General features: G+C 31.3%; 2 protein-coding genes across 2 annotated transcripts; one reads left to right on the top strand and one right to left on the bottom strand.

Moving 5' to 3' along the window:
* Positions 1–366: 366 nt before the first annotated feature.
* On the bottom strand, positions 367–1,920 carry LOC132044530 (protein E6-like). The gene is made up of 2 exons (XM_059435033.1): positions 1,636–1,920; positions 367–636 (listed from the first exon to the last, which is right to left on the bottom strand). Exons 1-2 carry the CDS (start codon positions 1,918–1,920, stop codon positions 367–369), a joined length of 555 nt encoding a protein of 184 aa, XP_059291016.1.
* Positions 1,921–7,675: 5,755 nt separating this feature from the next.
* Positions 7,676–8,774, top strand: LOC132044529 (protein MAIN-LIKE 2-like). The gene is made up of 3 exons (XM_059435032.1): positions 7,676–8,446; positions 8,536–8,715; positions 8,757–8,774. Exons 1-3 carry the CDS (start codon positions 7,676–7,678, stop codon positions 8,772–8,774), a joined length of 969 nt encoding a protein of 322 aa, XP_059291015.1.
* Positions 8,775–20,782: the final 12,008 nt, after the last annotated feature.

Genomic DNA, 20,782 nt, shown 5'->3' with positions numbered 1-20,782 from the left:
ATAGAATTTCTGGAGTAGCACCCATAAGATCATCAACACCCTTCAAAGAAGTTCGTAATTAAGAACAACCCTAGTACTTTTTATTAACACGCAGAAGGTAGACTTAACTGCACAAGCCAACTACTTTTGTGGGAGAAACCCATCATCTGCAATTCTGTAATTGCATTACAACATTATATGGAAATTTGTAGCGCAAGAAGTAATAAGAAGGCTACTAAATTGAATTCCTTTCTCCAGAGAATAGCTTTCTCAGCATCACAAAAACTTCCTCAACTTATAACCGAACTAATCAGCAGCTCTAATGCTTTTATTTTATTTTTTAGCATTGAGAAAAGGCTAAAACAATGCATTACTAGCAGAAAAAGCTCAAGGCATGGAGGAGGGCTCTTCAGCTGGGTTATCTACTACATTCCCGCGATAGGTGCGAAAAGTTTCATGTCCCATATCATCTAACTGAGAACTCTCTGTGTCATTCGTGCCCTGCTGCTGCACCCTTTCAGCCTTGCCACTATTGTCAGTTGAGTTGGTGGTAGCATAGCCTTTCTCCATTAATCTTCGTTCACTCGAGTTGCGCAGCTCATCTTTATTGTTGTAGTGGTAATCGCCGCCATCGGATGGCTCAATGAAGTCGGTAGCCTACATTCAAAATCATAATATACGACTTTTAAGCTTATTTCATAAAAGGCCGAATAACCTGATAGACACATCTACTTATCCCGCTTTGACACGCAGCTCCTTTTACTTAATCAACTTAACAAATACTCCCTCTACTTTATAATAAGTGTCATCTTAACCAAAAAAAAAATTCTTATATTTTTTTGTCCCATAATAAATGTCATCTTAGGAAATTAAGACATAAATTAGCTAGTTTTTTCAATTCTACCTTTAGGCAATAAAATAACATCTAAATGATGATTGAAAAAGCCACATAGTAGCTTGGTATTGTTGGATTCTCAATATCAAAAAGATTTACTTCTTGTGGAGGTTAAAGTAAATTGTTTTTATTATATAGGAATAATTTGGTAAACTTCATATTGCATTATTGATTTCTTAATATGCGTATTTTTTGCTAAGATGATACTTATTATGGAATGGAGGGAGCATAACGAAACCCAAATCGGCCACAATTGCCCGATTTCAATTGTAATTACACATTTCGAATGCAGCTGCACCGCGACCCAAGAACAAGACAAAGGTCATCAATCCGAAGCTCAGAAAACTAACCTCAATTTAAGAAGCTACTGAATCAACCCTGACTCCACCCAGAAACCAATCCAACCGAAAACACAACCAAATTGATTCAAAATCAACAGTGACTTTCCACCCAGAAACCAATCCAACCCAAAACACAACCAAATTGATTCAAACTCCAGTATAAGTTCATTATATGTATATTACACGCAGGGGAGGATCTACTTGGTGCCTAGGGTGTTCACCCGAACACCCTCGTCAAAAAATTACAGTATATATATAGGGTAAATTTTCTGTATTTATGTGCATATATTAATTTTTAAACACCCTCTGTAAAAAATTACAGTGTATATTTAATTTATTTTTTTTTGAACACCATAATATTATATGTATAATGAGTAAAAATCAAAAAAGACTTTTACTTTTCAACTTTAGTAGCCTTACCCTTGAGCCGACCGTCCTGGATCTGTAATTGTTGCCGTTGTCGTCATGAATAGTGAATTCACTATTCATGAAGTTGGTTTCTTGAGGGACAGTAACATAAGCCACAGGACCAGATTCATGATGACCATGAACACCATACTCATTTTCATTTTCAGGCATGAATTTTGGTTCAATATCACCATTGTTGTTGATGGTGGTGGTGAAGAAGTTGCTCTCTCTTGCATGGATTTGTGATGAAGATAATAAAAGAGTACTTAGGACGAAGATGAAGGATAAAAAATCCATTGATGACAAAAAAGAAAAGAAAAAAATGCAGAGAATGTAAAAGATCTCTTGGCTTTTGAGGCGGTGAGGGGTAAGTGATGGATTTAGTTTCCGTCTAGACTCTCGCGCCGTTATATAAAGGGGTCGGTTGCTAGCCGAAATAGTCCCGGGATTATAATTCCGGGGCTAATTTATCCCATATAGTGGGATTATTTTATACCATCTAAAAGATGATATAAAATAATCCCAAAGTATAAGTGGGTTAAGAAAAAGGTATAAGGTGATATTATTAAATAGCTAATTTTTATCCACATTTGGTACAAGGTATAAATTTATTCCGGGATTATTTTATACCTTATACCAAACGTGGTATAAAAATTAGCGCTGGGATAACCCACCTTATACCTTGAACCAAACGACCACAAAGAGTTTTTAAATTAACTTCTTTTTTTTAATTGAAATTTTGCGTGTGTCTTTTACTCCTCCGGCCAATTTATTCAAATTTATGTGATATAATTTGATTAGACATGAAATTTATGAAAGGAATAAATCACTTTTAAAACTTATGGTCTTTTAAAGATAGAAATGTATCATTCTTTTTAGTACAGATTGAAAAAATATATCACATAAATTGGGACATCGAGAGTAATTATTTTGAATTGTCAGTTATTGCGATTTATAGTACTTGATTTTTAAATATGTAAACTCTATTTTTAAGTAACTTAAATTTTATATTTTAGGTCATAGTCAAAATTAAAACATTTAACCTCAAAATTAGAAAATATATTACTTACTACTAGCATGCTAGTTACCCTCTCCGGTCGATAATAAGTGTTCTTTTGGCATTTGATATATTCCTTGAGAAAATACTAACTCCTCAATAAAAAAATATTTCAATTAATTTACATTTAAATGAATGATACCTATTTAATATAGTTTCTTGATGACATAAAACATCACTTATCTAAATAGGGTAAGTTCGAAAGGACAATTGGCTATGTAAAGGATATTGTTTCCATCTCAAATTACATGATACTCTTTCCTTTTTAATCAATCCCAAAAAAGAATGACACCTTCTTATATTCAGTAACAAATCAACTTTAGATTTACCTTTTTACCCTTGAAGAAATGATTTCTAGTCACACAAATTCATATGATTTGTTTTAGACTACCAATTTCAAAAGCCTTCCTTTATTTATTAAATTTCATGTCAAGTCAAACACGTTCACGTAAAATGGGAGTGAAGGGATACAATTTTGGACCAGACTAAAAGGACCAAAAGAACACTTATTACGGAACTGGAAAGAATCAGTTTGAAACATACTAAAATAGGTTCACAACAAATTGAAGCCTAGAAATCGTGTGATTTTAAGCTTTGCACTCATGCCACTCAAACGTGCATGCAATTATAATGATTTAGTTGAGAAACATTTCTTTACCATACTTTCAAACTCATTTGAGTTAAATGAGATTTTACATTATTTAATCACCTAAAAATAGATATTTATATACTCCGTATAATTTATTTTAAAATATGAGATTTGTAATTTTAAAGATAAAATAGATTATTTGTTATTTATACAATAGATGAAAAATGATCAGATGGTATAAAAGTTCGAACTCCCAAAGAATATAGCTATTACGCTTGACAAATTTGTAGGTATTTAGCAAAGGATCCAAGAGAGTAAGGTTCCAAGTTGTTCAAGCTTATTATAATCCAATTCTAGTAGAATTCATCATTTTGACTTGTTAACATAAACGGATAAAATTTGGTTTTTATGTTTATTTCGTTAGTGATAATAATGAATTTCTTATTAAATCATGGGATAAGGCACTGTTACCCCCTGTACTATACCCAAAATTGCTACGACACACCTTACCTTTTCTTGAGTCCTATTACCCCCCTAAACTTATTTAAAATGGAATAATTACCCCCCTAAACGCTGATGTGGCAAGGAGAGTGTGTTTCACTCTCTTTGAGAGAGTGAGAAACATAAAAAAGGGGAAAACTTAATTTTTTTTTCTTAAAAATCTGCATTTTCTTAAAATTTGAAAATAAATCTAGTCTTCCACATTTAGTTTTAAAAAACGGGTTTTCCACATGTTAAGAAAATAATTAATTTTTTCAAAATTTTATAAAAATTCAATTTTTTTCACATTTTGGCAAGAAAAACACTTTTCCGGATTTTATTTGAAAAATAAAAGTGTACTAAGAAAATGAAATCATGAAAATCAAGATTTTTAAAGACATTTTAAAAAAATAATCAAGTTTTCCATATTTTTAACAAATCCATTTTTCCATATTTAAAAAAAATAAATCATTTTTCAGTTTTTTTTTTCTTTTTCAAAAACGGGTTTAAAAAAAAAACAAATTTTCAATTTTTTTTTTTTAAAAGGGTTTTAAAAATCATTTTTTTAAAAGAAAATTCAATTTTTTAATCCATGTTTTTATTTTTTATTTTTTATTTTTTTTAGATGGGTTTAAAAAAAATCAAATTTTCAAATTAAAAAAAAACGGGTTTTAAAACTCATTTTTTTTTAATGAAAATTTAATTTTTTATTTTTATTTTAAAAAAAATTAACACGTAAGCTGAAAAAATTAAAAAAAAAAAGAAGAAAATAAATAAATACACATGTGGCAAGGAGAGTGTATGTCACTCTCCCATATGAGAGTGGGAATCAGCGTTTAGGGGGTAATTATTCCGTTTTAAATAAGTTTAGGGGGGTAATAGGACCCTAGGAAAGGTAAGGTGTGTCGTAGCAATTTTGGGTATAGTACAGGGGGGTAACAGTGCCTTATCCCTTAAATCATTATAAACACGAGTTATTTTTCACTCTGACTTTTTTGTTTATTTTTTCAAAATAAGATATGTATCGGGAAGGAACAAACTACTTGTATTTATTTAGTAGGTTTTTCATGATAAATGAACTTAGAGATGGAGCCACATATATTGAAGGGTGATCAGTGGAACGCTTTTTATTGAAAAATTATAGGTCGAAATTTCTAATTTTGCTACTGGAAGAACCCATAACTTGTTGATAATTATATACAGTAAATAATATATAATAACAACAAATTCGTGTTTGAACATAGAGAAAGGTCTAGAGCTACATTAATTTTTTTTTTTTTTTTAAAACCAAATAGAGCTACATTAATTCACGCGAGTAGTTTATACTATATATCCACTTTAGTAGATTCGTCTTTGAACATGAAGTCTTAGATACATCGAATGTGTCATGAACATTCATGAACTCCTTTTAAATGCAACTGGAACAACTTGCATGTTTCAAATTTTCCCCTTCGTCCTCCTTATCAACAAAATTGTTTGGGACTATATCTCAACTTTTGTCTAGAGCTCTAATTAGAGAACTTTTGTCTCGAGCTCTAATATTACATACTTATATTAATTAATCAACAAAAAAAATATATCTATGTAATTCTCAACTTTTTAATCAAAGTGGATTTGTTTGGTGAGATTATTGGGGCATTCCTAAATATGATATTGACAAGTTGTCTTTGAGAATAAGCTGCAAGGATCAATTAACAAAGCATTGAGAAACAAAATGAAAATTTAGAACACAAATGATTTGGACAATAGATTAAGTCCTTGTCACATTAAAAACATTCCGATTATTCCTCCTTTTCCCAGATTTCTTAACTTCCACAATTTCATTTCTTTTATCCTCTTCGTGCCAAAACAATATTTATTGTAAAAAAATAAAATTAAAAAAAAAACTTGGCTATACCAAAAATCATGACCGCGGAGAAAATTTCTTTTCGTGAATATGAATTATTCTAGCAAATTATTATAATAACACAATTGAGCATCATCAATGTTGTTATAAAGATAATGAATTAGCATAATTAAAAGGAACTTAGTTATTAAAAAATATCGAAGTGTCGTCATCCCTAATGAAGTTAATTTTAAAGAGAAAATGTCTAATGATCAAAATGAAATCAAAAGATTTACTGAAAGAAAAATTGGAAGATACATTGTGAGGAAGTACGAAAATGGAGAAGGGTGTAGATAAAAAAAATAAAAAATAAAAAGAAAGTAGGAAGATAGAGAAGTTTTTAAATATATTTATTTATGGATAAATTAATCTGTAGCTAAAATTATGGGATTATTAATAGCACTTTTAGTCTCTGAGTTATTGCTATATTCCACTTTTAGTCTTTGTGTTATCCAACTCACAACATTTCACCTTCAATCAAATTATGCAGATAAAGATCATACTAAGATATTTAGAACTCCACAGCTGTCAATATTTGCCCCAATTTCTAGATGCATTTTGGTCAATTTGTATTTGACCATTGAATTTCTAGAATAAGCTTTCATTACGTGATAATGTTATCAGTTACGAAACATTAATTCTATAATTTTTATATCTCAAATGTAATATTTAGTAGTAGTCAATTTCTAAAGTTGGCTTTTGGTCAATTTGTATCTGACCATTGAATTTCTAGAATAAGCTTTCATTACGTGATAATGTTATCCGTTACTAAACATTAATTCTATAATTTTTATATCTCAAATATAATATTTAGTATGAAACGGAGAAATTAGAGCCCAAGACTTTTATAACCCCAAAATAAATTTTTGGAAGCAAAATAACCCATTAAAAAAAAATAACGTAAATAGGCTTCACGCACAGATTATGTGCGTAAAAGGACCAAAGTGTAGTTTTACACTAAAGTCCTTTTACACACAGAATATGTGCGTAAAAGAGTCAAATATATCGGGCCGGTTGTCTTCCCCACTGGTCCCCCCGAATTCGAAAAATAAAACGAAAATCAGCCATTAAAGGTCCCTTTCTGAGGTCCCACGCGATCAAAAACATCGTTTTCTTGTTGATTTCCAACCCAAAAGTGGTATATTGAAGTTTAGGAATAAGTTTCTTCGCAATAAAGTAGTGTATAATTCAATTCAAAAACTCAAAATCAAAGCTTCAATCTAAGTATTTCACAACGATTTTTCTATTACATTATTAACCTAAGCATTACTATGTGGACGAAAAAATTCTTTTACGCACTTTTTTTGTGCGTAAAAGGGCTGTTTTCAGCCCGTTTTTCATTTTTTTTTATTTGTTTTTAATTTTTTTCTTCATTTGTTGTTAATTGTTAATTTATTAACCTAAGCATTACTATTGTGTGAATATCGACAAAAAAAAAAATTACGCACTTTTTTGTAAAGGCGAAAAGGGCTTCTTTTTTCACTCGTTTTTTCATTTTTTTTTTTTTGTTTAGTTGTTGTTAATTTGTTAATTGTTTATTAGTTGCTTATTTAGTATTTGGTAATTGTTAGATTAGTTATTTCAATTGTTAGACTAGCTAATTATTTTTTTAGTTTTTGTTAAGCCAATTGTTTATTTGTTAATAATTTGTTAATTATTTGACTAGTTAGTTTCTCGCTTTATTTAATAATTATATGCTAATTAATTTTTTATTATTTGATTAGTTAGTTAATTGTTTATTTATTAATTATATGCTAATTGTTTGCTAGTTAATTGTTAATTTTTTGATTTGTTAATTATTAATCTTTATATCTTTAATTGTTAATTTATTTATTTGCTAATTAGAAATTGAAAATCCTTAGTTTAGGATTCAATCCTTTGTATAATTTCTCGGTAAAAGATTACATAACTAATACTACGTATTAGAGATTAATTAAAAAAATAATGATTAATTTAAAATGCGTAAAAAATATACCACTTTAATCCTTACTTCATTTATTAATGATTAATTTAAAATGCCTAAAATAGATAGGACACCACCATGGAGCCGGGACCCTTCGACAACAGAGAGATGCTTTATCTACAGCATGAGCATAGGTCCCAGTATGTATGGGATGCACCGGTATCCTCTAGTAGAGTGGTCCGTATCTGTTTGGGGGAGTCAGCATGGGATATTCTAGAGGCTATTCCCCCACATCCTCGTGTCATAGATATACTACGTCGGGGCGGTATCTACCGGTGCATCGAGGTTGGTCGGCTTGTGCACGATAGGGCTCTAGTGACGGCCATAATTAAGCGCTGGCGACCGGAGACCCATATATTTCATCTCGGCATTGGCGAGGCTACCATCACCCTGCAGGATGTCGAGGTGATTTATGGTCTACAGATTGATGGACAGGCATTGTATAGAGTGGAGCCTCTGGAGATGTTGCCGTATCGCCAGGAGATGGCTAGGCTCACTGGTTTCGAGCCTCTGCAGGGGGATATGTGTGGACGGAGTCAGTTGTTGCGGTCCTCCCTCCATGCTCACTTGCGCCTCGTAGATCTGCAGCATCCGATTGGCGACGCGATGCTACAGGCTGATGTTGACCGACGTGCTCGTTTATATCTTCTCATCATATTCGGGGGCATCATGTTCCCGAACACGTCGGGTGCGGATATAAGCATTAGGTATCTGCTCTTTATTGAGGACCTAGAGCAGCTGGGATGTTATAGTTGGGGCGCCGCTGTCCTGGCTTACATGTACAGAGGATTTGATCGAGCCTCTATGGGCGAGAGAGTTGAGGTCGCTGCATTTAGCCCTCTTCTTCAGGTAATATATTTAAATGTGTGTAGATAAAACACTAAATATATTTTTTCGAAACGACGACTGATAAATAATTTTTTTGATGACTATGACAGATATGGGTGTTGACTAGGTTGAGACCTTTTCTGCCCATAGCTGCTCACCCTCCCGATGACTATGTTGCTGAGGATATGCCATACGCGCAGAGATGGTCTCGAGGCCGTACCAGAGGTGTGGAGACGCACCATGTCATTCTCCCGTTTAGGGATCAGTTAGACCGCATAACGGCGCCCGAGGTAAGTTTTTTTATTTAACATTAGTTTGTTATTTTTGTTAGTCTTTTATTGTTAACTAGTTGAAATCCTCTTATAGGCTTTCATATGGACACCGTATGATCATATTTTAGGTCGGTACCGGCGGCGTTTTGTAGGCGGTGAGCACATGTGGGATGGTACACGGTGTCCATTGATCCATATGGACATCGTTGAGCATCACGCACCCGACCGCGTATTACGGCAGTTTGGGCATGTGCAGAACATACCCGTGGCTACACATTGGGAGCACTACACTACACCAGGGACGAGCGTTCGATCGACAATGCGGCATAACGGGCGCATATGCACCAGGAAGTCAATGCATGGAACGCGAGGATGACGACACTAGCGGCTGTCGGACATGACACTCCGGTCCATGAGTACATGACTTGGTACATGCATATCACTCGCTCCTTGATTGCCAACCCCTCGACGCCGCGTCCTGATGGCCGAGGATATGCATCACTCTCAGGAGCGTACGAGGCGCTGGTAAGTTTATTCAATCGTCGTCTTATTATGTATTAATTTATGAATTTATTCAATTCTTAAAATTTACAAATATATGCAGCTACAGATGACTCTGATGATACGCCATGAGAGCATTCCCCTTACGAAGTCCACCGACCCCGGGATAGCGGCATATGCGGCACGGATAGTTCATCTTATTGACACTGGTATAACACAGGCACAAGAGTGGCATCGTGTCGATGAGGATGTACCAGAGGGTGTTCCTGAGGGTGGTAGAGCTGATAGAGGTGGTCGGGCTGGCAGAGGTGGTCGGGCTGGCGGAGGGCGGAGGTGATCTGGCTGGCGGAGGGCGGAGGTGGTCGGGCTGGCAGAGGTCTAGTAGATGAGCCTGACGATATAGCCCATCAGGCTCCGTCGGCTACAGATACCCCTTCTCCTTCCAGGGCGTCGACTTCACAGAGACCTGCATATACGCCAGAGATGTTCCCACATTATGATCCTTGCGCATCATTTTCGCAGGTGCCAGTTGGTGATCTATATATGGGAGGCGGAGATGAGGACTTGGATATTATTTTCGATGACTACTTTTTTCGTTCTACAGCCGGGCCTACGGCACCATCTGCATCTCCTGCTCCGCGGGCTGCTTAGGAGCCCTCTCACATGCCATCTCAGGAGCCCGTCGACACACAGGTTTATTTTTTTACAATAAAATAATGTATTAATTAATTATTTTATTAATCTAAACTAAATTATTTACATGTATTATAGGTTCATTCTTCGCGCCCGTGGACCCGTCTCCTTCGTCCATTGACCCGTCTCCACCTCCGGCCTACAGCCTCCGGGTAGCGCTCGGGAAACGATTGAGGAGCCGGCCTAAGGAGCCCTCGACCCAGCCATCTCAGGAGGCCGTCGACACACAGGTTTGTTTTTTTACAAAGAAATAATTTATTAAATAATTGTTTATATGTTATTTCATGTTTAGTTTATGAAACATTAAGTTGTTTATATGTTATTTCAGGTTCATTCTTCTGCTCCTGTGGTCCAGTCTCCTCCGATTGAGTCATCTCCTGGGGAATCTATTGAGGCTACTCAGGTGGAGACCGCCACCGTCTCCCACAGGAAGCATATTTTCACCAAGGGCCTGAAGAAGGGAAGAAAGGATGATCATGGCATTGATCATCCTGTCATTAAGAGGAGGAGAGTAGGATCCTGATGATAGTGAGGGTGGTGGGGTTGGCCTTAGGCGTTAGGAGATTGTGTATTTGTAAATAAAATGTACATTTTATGTTAATATTATATATATTTTTGGGTATTATTTTTTTTGGTATTATTTTTTTTAATGATAATTAGTTATTTTAATATTTATTGTCGATTATTAATAACTCATGCGACGTCCTAGATTAATTAAAACCCTATAAAATATGACAATTAAACCGAAAGATAACAAGTTTTCAAACTTACTTAGAAAGACTTTTTTACAACCCCTAAAACGACGATCCAAACATATATGTATACTTGATGTAATGAGACGACATTATTGTACGCTAAAAAAAATATTAAGTTCTATATAAAATATTTATATTCCGACGTTTTGAAACGTGACTAATCTTCGGTCAAAGTACCAAAAAAAACTTAAAGAAAACAAGTTTCCAAACTTACTTCGGAGCACTTTACAAACCCTAAAACGACGATCCAAACATATAGGTATACCTGATGTAATGAGCCGACATTATTGTACGCTAAAAAAGATATTAAGTTCTATATAAAATATTTATATTCCGGTGTTTTGAAACGTAACTAATTTTCAGTCAAAGTATGAAAAAAAACTTAATTTTCAGTTTGATTTCCAAAGAATAAAGGCTGGGGTGGGGTAATTTTCAGCCGAAATTTGCTTTCTTTTTAATCATGTTTGATTAATCTATAATTCAGAAAGTACATCCTTCTGTTTCAGTTTCATTACTATATGAATTTTATGAAATACATTAGAATCTCTTAGTAGGCGTTTGACCATGAAAATTAAATATTTTTCATTTTATTTGGAATTTTGAAGTTGGAGTTGAAGATGGAGTTGTGTCTGGTTATAGTTTTTGCAAGGAATATTTGTTTGTTTGAATGTACTGAAAGTGGAATAAGTGAAAACAGAGTTTTAGGTGTTTTTCAAATTCTGAAGTTGTATTTGAAATTTTCATAGCCAAATACTGATTTTCAAATAAAGTGAAAAAAGAATATGGAAAAAAGTAAAAAAATCTCATGGCCAAATGGGTGGATTCTGGTGAGTATTGCTCCCTTCTGTAATTTGTTTCTCAAGAATTAATTGAATTTGGTGGACGTGTTAATTTTCCAATTTTGAATCCTTTCTTGTTGGGTTTTATAAATGCATGTTAGTAGTTCACTTCATTTTTGTTTCTTACGAGTTATATTGAGAGTTAAATGAGAAGGTGTTGTTTGATTAATTCCAGGTTTATCTAATTCTTCTGTATTCTCCTTTTATTATTCGTTGAATAATCACTTTCAAACAAGAGCTTTTTTGTTGTCAGGTTTGAGATAAACAAATATTAATTGATTTTCTCCAAACTAGAATTCAATAGAGCACAAACAATTATGGAATCTTCTTGTTTTTTTTTTTTTTTAAATTATAAGGTAAAAAGTTTTATTAAAAGGGTACCAAGTAGGTCTGTGGTGTACTCATTGTAAGAGGGATTTATTGTTTTGGGCTAATTCTAAATTACCAATAGCATAATCAATGTCGCATCTTATATCGCGTTGACACTTCTCCAATAATTAAATCAATTGATGAGTTCTGTAGTTCAACAATTTTAATTCAATCCAATTGAGGGAAATTAAAGAATATCGTAAAAATAGACATTCAAGATAAATGATAACCTTTTTTTTTTTTTTACTAAGAAATACACGAAATCGGAAGTTATACAAAACAAGAGTATAAAAGCATGACTCTAGTACTAGGGGTGGGCGTTCGGTTTTTCGGTTCGGTTTTTTCAAAGTTCGGTTCGGTTTTTCGGTTTCGGTTTTTTGAAAGTGGACACCGAACACCGCACCGAATTAGTTCGGTTCGGTTCGGTTTTTTGAAGTTCGGTTCGGTTCGGTTTCGATTTTTTAATTCGGTTTTTTTTTAGCAATTACACATCTCTCCATTTATTTCCATTTTTCCTTCTTGATTGCTTCGAGTTACGGAGGTTTACGCTAGACTAAATGTTTGAAGGTTTGATGACTTTAGAATTCAACCATAGTGATTATCTACACATACAAGATAATATCTTCTATATACAAAATATAATGTATTATACAACGTATAATAAAATCATACGAGGTATATAAAATTTTATATAGTGTATAATCAAATTATGTGAGTTATATCTAATTTATTATAATAGGTAAAACAAATTATATGAATATTATTCTATGTATAACATTTTTATTATACTATATATAATAAAAATCAACACTCAAATTATTAGTATACTTGTATTCAATATCCTATAGTGTTAAATGAAAACCGAGATTTTATTTTTATGGAACAATGAAAGAAGTTGAGAATAAGGAGGAAGTAGAAAAGGTAAGAAAAAAACGCCGGAAAAAATCTTGCGGAATAAGGAGGAAGTATGAAATTGTATAAAAACGGTTATACTATGAACAACAAATAGGTATTGGAGTTATTCACGTCCGAAGGGTTTCGTTATATATAGCAATTTGATTTACTATAAAACATTTAACTTGTCATGTAATGTTTAATAACATTTAGTTGCTAAGAGTATGTAAATATTATAATATTATTGTCTACTTATGTTTTTTTCCCAAAAAAAAATTGTATTCATGTAGTAAATTTTCAAAAAAAAAAAAAAAAAAAAAAAAATTCGGTTTAACCGAAAAACCGGTGAACCGGAACCGAACACCGAAATTGTTATTTAAAACCGAACCGAAAAACCAAAAAACCGAAACCGAAAAACCGAATTAATTCGGTTCGGTCCGATTTTTCGATTTTCGGTGTTTATGCCCACCCCTATCTAGTACTGCAGTGGTAATAAGGGCATTACTTTGGGAAAACTAGAAGCCCTATTGGTTTTGGGCTGTAATTTTCCCATTTAAGAACTACAGCTACAGGGGCTTTGTTTAAGTTAACAAATCCCTATTTACCTTAGCAGCTTTTATTGTTTTTTTTTTTTTTTTGCGTGGATTCCCTTCAAAGAAATTGGTCTTTAATTTTTTTCCCCTCAAATTGTTGGTCTTTAATTTTTATCCTTAGCTTAAAAAAGTGGCCAAAAATATCTTGAGATTTTGGGTTAGAACACTTCCAATTCTCCGAATTATCTATAGCAATGAAAAGGTTGGTTAACACAAAATTGATTAATATACTAAATTATGAAGGGCTAATTATGTATTTACTGAAGGGTATTATTGTCTGTTAACAGTGAACAATTAGAGCACAATTAAGAAAGCAAATTTTGAAAATGAATTAGCATATACTGATGTCGTTTTACTTCTATTTTAGAAACTTGTTCCATCGGACTGTCTTTTTGTAGCACCCTTTTGATGCAGCACTCTTTTGATGCTAATAAAATAACGACTTCAGGTCGGGCATTAAACCTTTTTAGGCAATGCATTCTGTTCAAAGTTTTTGATATTTATCGTGACACCTAAGTTAACGCTCGGTATATATACTTTTAATTTGGATTTGAACTTTAAACTTTACTTTTTAACTTTAAATTTTATCTTTTACGCTTAATGAAATGATCTATAATCACACAAATTTCTTTGGATTAGTCTTTTTTTATTTCTTAAACTTCATGCCTAGTCAGACTGTATCATATAAATTAGGACGGAGAGAATAATTAATTCTGAAGTTTTTCTATTTCCCCTGTTTCCTGATCATAAGTTAATAAGAGTAATTAATTAAACTTGTGCCTTGTTTTATTGTTAAACTTATTTAAGCAGATGTGAGGTTCTTCGAATAATGACCATCCGTAATAGCAACAACCGCAACTTTTTATCGCAGTTTCTTACTTGCTGCATTTGTAACTTTGTCTTTGTGGCCCATTTTTTAAATTAAAAACACAAAATAGCTCTGCAGTATTTTGTTAGTGTTCAGTTCATGGATTGAAAATTGTAGTAGGTTTTTGGCCCTGAAAATCAATTTTTTTGTCACTTTATTTGAAATTTTGAAGTTTGAGTTAAAGATGAAGATGTGTTTGGTTATAGTTTTTGCAAAAAATATTTGATTATTTAAATGTATTGAAATTGAAAAAGTGAAGAAAAAAAGTGAAAATACGGTCTTAGGTGTTTTTAAAATAAAGTGGGAAAAAGATCCGAATTAAAGTGAAAAATTCTCACTGCCAAAGGGGTCAGTAAATTTCAATCATTTACTTAAACCTTGTGTTGACCCAACAATAGGTAAAAAGAGAGAGTGAAAAATGGAAAAAAAAAAAACAAAGTACAGATGCTGGTTTGTTGAAAAGATTGTTTTATAAGTTCTTTCTCTCTCTTGTTTCTCCCATGATTTTGGGTGGGTGGAATTAAGGATTGCTTAATTTTTAGTTGTTAGTATTATTTTCATCCTAGCTTTTACTCTTATATTTCTCAAATTTATTTTGAAAAGGGCTTTTCTTGAGCTGAGGGTCTATCCGGTCTCTCTACCATGTAAAAGTAGGGATAAGTAGGATCACACACGGTATACTGTTTTTGTTGTATACATATAATATTCATTTCTTTTTTTTGTTTCTAGCGATTTCATTTTTTGACTTCAATTCCATTTCTTGAAATTAATTTTTTTTTGTCGTGTTTGATTGATCTATGAATCATAAAGTACATCCTTTTTGTTTCATTAGTATATAAATTTTATGAAATAAGTTTAAAGTCTCTTATTATGATTTGAATTTTAGGTCACCAATTTCGTTGAACCAACTGGTAACAACGATTACTACTACTACAACAACAACAATCAGCTGCAAATGGACAAAGGCTACACCACCACCTCCACCTCAACCACCAACCCAACTAACACAAAAGATTATCCCTACAAGAATGGTGGAAAAAGTCACGACTACAACAATAGATATATGCTAAGTGAGGAACATGAGAATTTTCGGTCCTATCATGGCAACGAAGACGATTACAACGATGAAGAGGAGCCACACATGCCTTGAGCTTATTTTTAATAGTTCAATAATTTTAAGTTAATACAGAGAGCATCATGAGATGAGTTGCAATCGTTTTCAATTTTCAGTTTTGTTTTAGTGGGTGAAATGTTTTCAATTTTCAGTTTTGTTTAAGTTGTATGCGCTATGGTGTAAATGATATTTATACTATCAGATAAAAGTGACCTACAACAATTGGTTATTTTCTATATGTCTATATGGGGTTGTCCGTGTTTTCTATAATTAATTAAGTTCAAATACTGAAATATTGCAGTTGAGTCTATTATTTGGTACTTTGATTTTCTTAAATGAATAATCAATATGGTGTGATTTAGTACCAAAAAGATTATCCTACGTGCTTACGCGACCTTCTAGTTTAGTGGAGTATTTACAACTTGCTAATGTGCAATAAATTGAGTGTTCTTTTTGTTTCAATTTATGTGATATCTTAACTTCTTTTTTTATAGTCTATGTCAAAAAGAATCTTTCTATTATTAGAAATAATTTAATTATAAAATTCTCTTTTTACTCTTAATGAAATGATTTATAATCACACAAATATTTAAGATTTATTTAGATCACGAATTTTAAAAATTATTCTTTCTTTTGTTAATTGTGTCAAATTAAATGAGGCCACATAAATTAATACGGAGGGAGTACCGATTATACTGTACTGCATATGTTAATTACTACTATATAGAAAGGTGGGTTGGGCACTTTTCGTCGTCAACAATAAGCTCACTTTTTAGAGCACCAACAGAAGAGGAATACGTGTGGTTTGCTAAAAAATAAAGAGCAATACACGTGTTTAATAGAAATAGGTCAAAGATATGTACTAAATAGGTGGGCCAAACACAAAAGTACCATTCATATTACTCTTGGTACCATAAATGAATGCAGTGTTCGTCCCACCCAAGTCTCATTTATATTAATCGTGTTTTGAACATAGTATCTCATATTGACAAAATCAAGCAATATAAAAAAAAAAGTGAATTTCATATTAAAAAAACAAACAATATCAAAAAAAAAAGTGCAGACTTTGTATTCGAAGCAAACACTAAATATAATAAAGTTTTAGATACGGAGCACAAATTACAATGTTATATTAATCGTATTTTAAACATAGTATAGGGTGTATATATATATATATATATATGCATAAAAATAATGCAAACTAATAATGTCCAAAAGGGTGGGGCCCATACTAAACAACACCAAGCAATATAAAAAAAATAAAAAATAAAAAAAGAAGAAACTATATAAAGCATGGGTTTAGACCCATGCTTAGTCGTCCGTTGTCTCTTAAAAAAAAGGGTGGGCCCCATACTAAATAACACCGAGCAATAAAAAAAAGGGAAAAAAAAAGTGGAACTCACCATCTCCAAACTCATGGGAAAAAAAAAGTGGATCCCATATTATCAAAATCAAGCAATATAAAAAATAAAAAAAAAACTGAACCCCATATTAAAAAAAATATAATGTTAAAAAAAAAAAGTGCTGACTTTGTATTCGTAGCAAACACTAATATAATAAAATTTTAGATACGGAGCACAAACTACAATGTTATATTAAACGTGTTTTGAACATAGTATATGTATATATATTATATGCATAAAAATAGTACAAACTAATGTTATATTAATCGTGTTTTGAACATAGTATGTATATATATATATATATATATATATATATATATATATATATATATATATATATGCATAAAAATAATGCAAATTAATAATGTCCAAAAAAAAAAAGTGCACTCCATATTAAAAAATCAAACAATATTCATGTAATTTTCAAAGTATCTCATTAAGTCAATAATGATGGATTCATTGCCACGTGCGTATCAATCCATTAGTGGGAGCAAATGAAATTGCTTTTTTTCAAAAGATTAAGTAGCCAAACCATACAATTTTCTTTCTTTTTTTATATTAGCCCGAGATCTAATTTAGATATTAAGCGTTGTATCTGTTTATTCCGCCATGTCATTTATTTGTTATGTTTACTAAAATAAATATACTTAAAATATTTATATTTTAAAATAAGATAGAATTTAATTATTTTTTTATTTTTATTCTTACTCTAATAAATATGAAAAGACATTAATGTCGTAAAAAAAAATATATCAAATGGAGATCAAATAATGAATAAGGTAGATTAGTCAAATTATAATTCTAATCGACCTTTTCTTAAAAAACCATACAAAAGACAACATGACAAGTAAAATGAGCTAAACCAAGAATATTTACCAAAAATTAAAAAATAGTATTTCTTCGTTTAAATAGAAAATCAATTTCTACTTTGTTTCGTTTTAAACATGTAAAATTAATTTAATAATTTGAATTAGAATTAGAATTATCAAAATCAAAATTTGATAAAAAATAATAACTATTTTACACCTTTAAATTAATCGAATTAAAATTGAAAGTAGCAACTAATGCTTAAATATTGTTATTATTTTATCTCAAAGAGAGGAAAATAGTTTCCTTTAAAATAAGTCTTCTCTTTTAAAAAATATTAATAAATTTGCCGATTTTGTATTCGTAGCAAACATTAATATAATAAAATTTTAGATACGGAGCACAAACTACAATGTTATATTAAGGGATAAGGCACCATTACCCCCTGAACTATACCCGAATTTGCTACGACACACCTTACCTTTCCACGGGCCCTATTACCCCCTAAACTTATTTAAAACGGAATAATTACCCCCCAAACGTTGATGTGGCAAAGAGAGTGTGTTTCACTCTCTTTGAGAGAGTGAGAAATATAAAAAAGGGGAAAACTTAATTTTTTTTCTTAAAAATCTGCACTTTCTTAAAAATTTGAAAATAAATCTAGTCTTCCACATTTAGTTTTAAAAAACTGGTTTTCCACATGTTAAGAAAATAATTAATTTTTTCAAAATTTTATAAAAATTCAGTTTTTTTCACATTTTGGCAAGAGAAACATTTTTCGGATTTTATTTGAAAAATAAAAGTGTCCTAAGAAAATGAAATCAAGATTTTTTAAGACATTTTAAAAAAATAATCAAGTTTTCCATATTTTTAACAAATCCATTTTTCCATATTTAAAAAAAAAAAAAAAAAATCATTTTTCAGTTTTTTTTTTCTTTTTCAAAAACGGGTTTTAAAAAAAAAAAATCAATTTTTTTTTTTAAAAAAAGGGTTTTAAAAAGCCTTTTTTTAAAAGAAAATTCAGTTTTTTAATCCATGTTTTTAGTTTTTTTTTTTTTTTTAAATGGGTTTAAAAAAAAATCAAATTTTCAAATTAAAAAAAAAGACGGGGTTTTAAAACTCTTTTTTTTTTTAATGAAAATTCAGTTTTTTATTTTTATTTTAAAAAAAAATTTACACGTAAGCCAAAAAAAAAATTAAAAAAAAAAAGAAAACAAATAAATATAAGTGTGGCAAGGAGAGTGTATGTCACTCTCCCATATGAGAGTGGCATCGGCGTTTAAGGGGTAATTATTCCGTTTTAAATAAGTTTAGGGGGGTAATAGGACCACGGGAAAGGTAAGGTGTGTAAAGCAAATTTGTGTATAGTATAGTTCGAGAACGGTGCCTTATCCCTTATATTAATCGTGTTTTGAACATAATATATATATATATATATATATATATATATATATATATATATATATATATATATATATATATATATATATAATCACTATTCAAAGACAACTACATACACATAGATGCACTATAATCTAAAGTGTTGGGCCCGTGCGCAGCAATGCTTTGGATTATAGTGTATATTTTAAACAACTACTAATATTTTTTTTTTTAAAATGTGGGCCCCATATTAAACACCATGCCCCATATTAAACACCAACCAGTAATAAATAAAAAAAAAAAGAAAAAAAAGTGAAACCCACCACATCCAAACTCACCGGAAAAAAAAGTTGATCCCATATTAATAAAATCAAACAATATTAAAAAAAAAAAAAAAAAGTAAATCCCATATTAAAAAAAAAATGTTAAAAAAAAAGTGCTTAGAAAATCAAACAATTAAATCAATAATGATGGATTCATTGCCACATGCGTATCAACCCATTAGAGGGAGCAACAACATACTCAATATTTTACTTAAAATACAAAAGTGCTTAGAAAATCAAACAATTAAATCAATAATGATGGATTTATTGCCACATGTGTATCAACCCATTAGTGGGAGCAAATGAAATTATTGCACAACAACATACTTAAAATATTTATATATTAAATCCGTTTTCCAAATTTAAAAAAAAAAAAATTGTGGGCCCATATAGCCTGATGGATTCATTGCCACATGCGTACCCTATATTAAACACCAACCAGTAATTAAAAAAAAAAAAAAAAGTGGAACCCAGCACATCCAAGCTCACAGAAAAAAAAAAGTGCATCTCATATTAACAAAATCAAGCAATATTAAAAAAAAAAAAAAGTGAATCCCATATTAAAAAAACAAACAATGTAATAAAAAAAGTGCTTAGAAAATCAAACAATTAAATCAATAATGATGGATTCATTGCCACATGCGTATCAACCCATTAGAGGGAGCAAATGAAATTATTGTACAGCAACATACTTAAAATACAAAAGTGCTTAGAAAATCAAACAATTAAATCAATAATGATGGATTTATTGCCACATGCGTATCAACCCATTAGTGGAAGCAAATGAAATTATTATACAGCTACCATGTCCAAACTCACAAGAAAAAAAAGTGGACTCCATATTAACAAAATCAAGTAATATATATATAAAAAAAAAGTGAATCCCATATTAAAAAAATAAACAATGTCAAAAAAAGAGTGCAGACTTTGTATTCGTAGCAAACACTAATATAATAAAATTTTAGATACAGAGCATAAATTACAATGTTATATTAATCGTGTTTTGAACATAGTATCCCATATTGACAAAATCAAGCAATATAAAAAAAAAGTGAATCACATATTAAAAAAAAAAAAAAAAAAAAAATGTCAAAAAGAAAGTGCAGACTTTGTATTCATAGCAAACACTAATATAATAAAGTTTTAGATACGGAGCACGAACTATAATGTTATATTAATCGTGTTTTGAACATAGTGTATATATATTATATGCATAAAAATAGTGCAAACTAATAATGTCCATAAGAGTGGGCCCCATACTAAACAACACCAAGCAATATAAAAAAATAAAAAAAGAAACTATATAAAGCATGGGTTTTCATCCGTTGTCCCTTAAAAAAAAAGGGGGGGGGGGGGGTGGGCCCCATACTAAATAACACCGAGCAATAAAAAAAAGGAAGAAAAAAAATAGAACTCACCATCTCCAAACTCATGGGAAAAAAAAAATGGACCCCATATTATCAAAATCAAGCAGTATAAAAAAAAAAACAAGAACCCCATATTAAAAAAAAAAATATCCGCATGCGTGTCAATCCATGAAATTGCT

The sequence above is a fragment of the Lycium ferocissimum genome, unplaced genomic scaffold (genome assembly GCF_029784015.1).
Source record: "Lycium ferocissimum isolate CSIRO_LF1 unplaced genomic scaffold, AGI_CSIRO_Lferr_CH_V1 ctg473, whole genome shotgun sequence".
Lineage (NCBI taxonomy): Eukaryota > Viridiplantae > Streptophyta > Magnoliopsida > Solanales > Solanaceae > Lycium > Lycium ferocissimum.
Note: the sequence above shows the minus strand (reverse complement) of the source record. Positions and strands in the feature narration are given on the sequence as shown.